The sequence below is a fragment of the Kickxella alabastrina genome, assembly GCF_025024165.1.
Source record: "Kickxella alabastrina strain RSA 675 chromosome Unknown BX661scaffold_157, whole genome shotgun sequence".
Taxonomy (NCBI): Eukaryota; Fungi; Kickxellomycota; class Kickxellomycetes; order Kickxellales; family Kickxellaceae; genus Kickxella; species Kickxella alabastrina.
The window spans coordinates 1-6,198 of NW_026251628.1; the positions used below are offsets into that span (position 1 = coordinate 1).

Genomic DNA, 6,198 nt, shown 5'->3' on the forward strand with positions numbered 1-6,198 from the left:
AGTAGCAAAGACCCAATTGATGGGCACTGTTGCAAATATCAATACAACATAACGCAGATGCTACAGAGCATCCAAAGCAGTTTCAAGTTGTGTGGAAACCCCGTTATGTAACAAAACTGGCGCAGGTGCGGCGTCTGCCCTGCTGGGCCTTCAATATCGTGTTAAACAAAAAGCCTTGGCCAGTTCAGCCATTAAAAACCCCCAGTAATTATGGCATACTGAACAAAATATTATTATAAAGCAGCATATCAGAAGTCAGCAATTAGCTTGACAAACAGGAGTACAAGCTTCTTTGGCTCAGTTGGTAGAGCGTAGGTCTCATAATCCTAAGGTCGTGAGTTCGATCCTCACAGGAAGCATTACTTTTGCCCTTTTTGCCGCCATCTGGAAAATTGTAAGGTAGGATTTTTGGGCGGCTGCAATTCGTTTTTCCCACTCGCACAGCTATTATGCCATCGTAGTGCATGGGCGTTGCTCTTCTCGCTGCACATCCGCCACATGTCTTTTTTAAAGTGCTTTTGGTGTTGTTGCTGCGTACTCCTCTGTTCGTTAACTAGTGTTTATTAACAAGAAAAATAAAATAAAACTAGCTACATAATAAAAATTTCTATGCATACAGTGCTGATACAACAACCGTCCTACCTTACAATTTTCCAGATGGCGGCAAAAAGGGCAAAAGTAATGCTTCCTGTGAGGATCGAACTCACGACCTTAGGATTATGAGACCTACGCTCTACCAACTGAGCCAAAGAAGCTTGTACTCCTGTTTGTCAAGCTAATTGCTGACTTCTGATATGCTGCTTTATAATAATATTTTGTTCAGTATGCCATAATTACTGGGGGTTTTTAATGGCTGAACTGGCCAAGGCTTTTTGTTTAACACGATATTGAAGGCCCAGCAGGGCAGACGCCGCACCTGCGCCAGTTTTGTTACATAACGGGGTTTCCACACAACTTGAAACTGCTTTGGATGCTCTGTAGCATCTGCGTTATGTTGTATTGATATTTGCAACAGTGCCCATCAATTGGGTCTTTGCTACTTATACCCGCGTCTGTAGTTTGCTGCTTGTTTAAGCTCATTAGACCCAATACCACAAAATAACATTGTCACTGGGAATACCTTCAATATACTATTGTATTCCTACCAATTCTACATACAAACAATATAACTGCCGTTTGGTCTCCGAACAAAGAATGCAACAAAGTTATGGTTGGTGAGCGCACAATGCGTCCCTTGGATGCTTGCTCCCCGAGACGCTTCAGCACATGAAGACGCCATTCTATGCCGTCACTCGCATAAAACACAACAGCTAGGATCCTTTTTTAAAAAAAAAACAGACATGACAATGACCCTCCAAAAGCCAGATGCAAGAAGTAGTGCAAACATCAATTAATATGTGCGGACACTGCAGCGGGCTCGCTTATGTTATTATTAACAATTCTCCAAACAAAAAGGCATGTCACAGATACATCCCGTATCTATGGGTTATACTTATATTTGGGTTGTTGTACAAAGCATAACTTTTTGACATCAAGACACTTCAAGTAATAAATGTCTATTTAGTATTAGTTAGCTTTTTCAATTGATTCCCGTATGGTGCTATGCACACAAAATACTCGCACAATGCACACTTCCAATCTTGGTTGCTCAAAACAATATCATTCTATGTTGATTGTGATATATTATTTACGAGACAGAAGCAGTTACGCTAAACAAGTTTTAAAAGCAATTAAATAGTGGCATGACCAAACAAATAAGAAACTGACTCTCCGTTGTGAGTACGACGAATAGCCTCAGCAAGCACAGCGCTGACATCAATGGTGTCAAGCTTGGGGCACAGCTTCTTCTTCTCGGCATGAGGGATAGTGTTAGTAACGACAACGCGGGTGAGCAAGCTGTTGTTAATGACATCGAGGGCCTTTCCCGAAAGCACGCCATGAATTACAATGGCATAGACGGCAGAAGCACCGTTTTCCATCAGCGTCTTTGCAGCCAAACCGAGGGTGCCGCAGGTATCGGCCATGTCGTCGACAAGAATGGCGACCTTATCCTTGACATCACCGACAAGAACCATTCGCGAGACCTCGTTGGCCTTCTTGCGCTCCTTGTGGATCAGAGCAAAATCCAGGTCAAGGTAGTCAGCGATCGACGTAGCGCGTTTGGCACCGCCAGCATCAGGAGAAACAATGATGGCGTTCTTCCAGTCGGGAATGTTCTCGCGAATATACCGCAGAACCGAGGGCTCGCCATACAGGTTATCAACAGGACGGTCGAAGAAGCCTTGGATCTGGCTGGCGTGAAGATCCATCGTGATAACGTGGTCGGCACCGGCGACAGTCAGCATGTTGGCTACCAGCTTGGCGGAAATGGGCGCGCGCGACTTGTCCTTCTTGTCTTGGCGCGCGTACGGGAAGCACGGGAGAACGGCGGTGATCCGGCGGGCCGAGGCTGTTTTGCATGCGTTGATCATAATAAGCAGCTCCATCAGGTGGTCGTTAATCTCACCACATCCAGATTGAATAATGAAAACGTCCTCATCGCGCACGGACTCGCCAATGGTGACTGCGGTCTCCTGATTCGAGTACTTTGAAACTGTGACGTTGGCCAGATCGGTACCGAGGCGCCTAGAGCATACAAGAAAAGGGGAACACAAAATCAATGGGCGTGAGTTTTTTAGAATGAGTGGGTGTAGCTAGTTGTCAGCAAATAGTGCCCAGAGCGGGATTAAGCGCTGGAAACGCAATACAAATACAGATAAAACCGGGGTAAAGCGGCCCATCTTTTCGCACACCCTTCTTTTTTTTGCTACTTTTTTTGCACAAATAAAAAGTAGCAAGGGGTGCATGCGTGCCATTGTTCGACGTATAGCTGGTATGCGCATGTGTTTTATGTTGCGTGTTGAGACATGTTTGCTTACTTTGCAATGAGCTTGGCCAGAGCTGGGTGCGAGTTGCCTGCGAGAATGCGGATAGAGTTGCTCGACATTTCTGTAGTCTGTTTGTGAGTGCTATGAATTCAATGGTGAAAAAAGAGAGATAGTGGGTGGTGGTGGAATGCAGCTGACGAATTGGACAAAGAAGAGAGAAGCCAAGTAAAAAAACTCCAAAAAGAGGCCCGAGTGAATGTGACTAGAAAAGTTTATATTTTCTCTTGTTACAGAAAAAAAAGCGAGATAATGGATGGTGCTGATAAAGTGACGGTGATTTGATCTTAGTAGCGGACGAACCAATATGGATACAGAAAAAACTGCTCGTTGTGTGTAGCAAATAGTAAAAAAAGAGTATAAAAAGGTACAGCAGCAGTCACATTATACGTTCAGCGAAGACAAGAAGCAAGAGGAGGACAACAGAATACCAAAGTGCCACTCACTGACGGGCTATCCAGCATGAAGACAAATTTTTTACCACGGTTTTTTTTGATCGCTAAATTTAGTTTTATCGCATAAAAATCACAATCTGCTCGGTGATATTGCCCGCCGGATGTTGCCAAGAGATTAGCACGGAAAATGAATAGTGGTGTGGCTGGGTCAACTGGTATTTTAATCGACAAAAATCCAACACATTTTTTTGCTGGCACGTTCAATTTTGAAAAGGATTTGAACTGCTGGCAGTATCCCGAGCCTACGGGATGTGATGTATCGGCAGTGTTAAAAAATTTTATTTTTGGGGAAAGGTGCACGGGTGGGTCCAAGAGATAACAGTCGCCGCCGGCCAATTGGATGGCACGTGGGGGATAACATGATGGGCTGTGGGTTGCCAGTCGAAATTGCAAGTGTTCAAAAAGGAACAGCTAAATTTAATTTGGAACCCAAAACATAATTTTTACGCCGATCGATTGAATCACGCTTGCGCAAAAATTAACCTTACGACAACTGCGCTTTTTTTTCTTGTTTGCGGCGGCAAAGCCATTCCGAAAAGCACATGGTGAGCAGCTCGCCAGTTTGAAATTTGGTGTTGGAGGCTGCTAGCAAATGTTTCTTTTCAAGTTCCATTAGAAAAAACAAACAAATAAATGAAGAGGTGCAGCAGGGAAGCGAGTGCGCTGGTTTTCTTCTGACGAGGGACACGCTTATTTGAATAGAGTCGACTGGTATCTGGTTACAGGCATTCTACTTCTGTTTTTGGGCAATCGCCCTTAAGTACAACGCGTGGTTTTCTAAAAACAGAGTTGTGCTTGGCTGTTCACCCATGGAAAGTATATGTTTTGGTTATTCTGGTACTGGTGCAAAATAATGACATGCTCAATGTCAGTTAATCCGACACATGTCTTGGCTAATTTTATATTTTCTGATATACCTCGCTACTTGCGCTACCATTATTTGCGGCGTTTATTCTTAGAGTCTTCCTTGACATTGGGAGAAATAAGAAAGTGCGTCCAAAAGATTGGGCACAACGGGCCGCCCTGTTATTATGATTTTATTTTTATTTTGCGCAAAAAGAAAAAGCAAAAGCAAACTAACTGATTTTTAAAAATTATTATTTCTGCAACACCAGCCATGTGGTCAAACGTTGCATTTCCATTCCTTTGGACGTTTCCAGCGCTTTTTTGGCAAGGTGCAGATAAGGTCAGAAAGCATGATGTGGACCAAACGATACTGCATTGAGACCGAAAAGCCCGCACTATTCTGATACTCTGACATCATGCTTTGTATGAATACAAGGGCCAAAGCATGCGCGGCCTCCCCAAAATCGAGTCAAGCGTGGACATGCGAACGAACTGAGGGATTTTCCATAGAATGCTTCTGAGATTGAGACTGGACAAGTGAGTGTTTATGCCTTTGTTTGCGCACAGTAGATTATTTATTTTTATTTCTTTGTTTTGAGTGAGGGAAAAAAATGCACTATGAAAATGTGAGAAACACATCTTTGCTTTTCCCATCTCTTTTCTTCTTTCCTCCTTGCCTATTATATTTATCACCTTTATCCGTATTAGCACCCACCGTCACCTATCCGCCCTTTAATCCCTCCTTCTAATTTACACCGAAAAGAGTAGCCGGACTATGAGAATCTCCCTTTTCGCGACTGCCAGTATTGGCGCGCTGTGCGCGGCCACAACAGCACTCGCCATCGACCCCATCATCATCAAGGGCAGCAAGTTCTTCAACGAGAAGACGGGCGAGCAGTTCTACTTCAAGGGTATCGCCTACCAGCCGCGTACGGGCCTCAAGGGCGACAACCCCGACCCCCTTGCCGATACCGTCGGCTGCAAGCGCGACGTTGAGCTGTTCAAGGACCTGGGCATCAACTCCATCCGCGTCTACGAAGTTGACTACAACAAGAACCATGATACGTGCATGAAGCTGCTCTCCGACGCCGGAATCTACCTGTTGCTTGACATGCCGTCACCAAAGTACTCGATCAACCGTCTTGACCCCTACTGGGACCACGACACGATGGGCCACTGGGCAGCCAAGGTCGATGCCTTCTCCAAGTATGACAATCTGGCTGCCTGGATTGCCGGAAACGAGGTGGCCAACGACAAGGACACCACGTCGTCGGCTGCGTTCGTGAAGGCTGCCGTTCGCGACATGAAGGCATACTTGAAGGCCAAGGGACTGAAGACCCCTGTCGGCTACGCCGACAATGACGACATGGACATCCGCATGAATCTGATCAACTACTTTAACTGTGGGAGCGAGGAGACCCGCGTTGACTTCTATGGGATTAACATCTACCGCTGGTGTGGCGACGAGACTGACTTCAAGACCTCTGGCTTCGCAGACGTTACCAAGAACATGACCGATTACAAGATCCCGTCGCTGTTGACCGAGTTTGGCTGCAACAAGATACGCCCTCGCACCTTCCCCGACGTCAAGTCGCTGTACGGATCCGACATGAACAGCGTTTTCTCGGGTGGCATTATGTACGAGTTTACCGAAGAAGACAACGAGTACGGTATTGTCAAGGTGTCCTACGGCAGCTCCAAGGTTGAGAAGACCGAGGACTATGACAACCTGAAGAAAGTCTACGCCGGTCTCTCGACCAAGGGCGTTAAGATGTCTGACTACAAGCCCGGAGGCAAGGACAGTGTCTGCCCCAAGGTCAGCGACATATGGGAAGTAAAGTCTGATGTGCTCCCTCCCACCCCGTCGGCTGCCCGCTGCAAGTGCATGATGGACTCTCTGGGCTGCACGCTCAAGAGCACCGAGCTGTCCACCACCGAGGGCAAGGTTCTCGGCGAGGCTATCGGAAACATCT

At 46.0% G+C, this 6,198-nt stretch overlaps 1 protein-coding gene and 2 non-coding genes across 3 annotated transcripts; 2 read left to right on the forward strand and 1 right to left on the reverse strand.

Moving 5' to 3' along the window:
• Window positions 1-286: 286 nt before the first annotated feature.
• On the forward strand, window positions 287-359 carry BX661DRAFT_t176. The gene has a single exon. It is a non-coding gene; the product is annotated as a tRNA-Met (tRNA).
• A 323-nt stretch (window positions 360-682) lies between these two features.
• BX661DRAFT_t177 lies at window positions 683-755 on the reverse strand. Its single transcript has one exon. It is a non-coding gene; the product is annotated as a tRNA-Met (tRNA).
• Window positions 756-3,860: 3,105 nt separating this feature from the next.
• BX661DRAFT_192059 (uncharacterized protein) lies at window positions 3,861-4,466 on the forward strand (the record flags this gene model as incomplete). The annotated part of the gene is made up of 1 exon (XM_051537699.1): window positions 3,861-4,466. Exon 1 carries the CDS (start codon window positions 4,200-4,202, stop codon window positions 4,461-4,463), a length of 264 nt encoding a protein of 87 aa, XP_051388372.1. The 5' UTR covers window positions 3,861-4,199.
• Window positions 4,467-6,198: the final 1,732 nt, after the last annotated feature.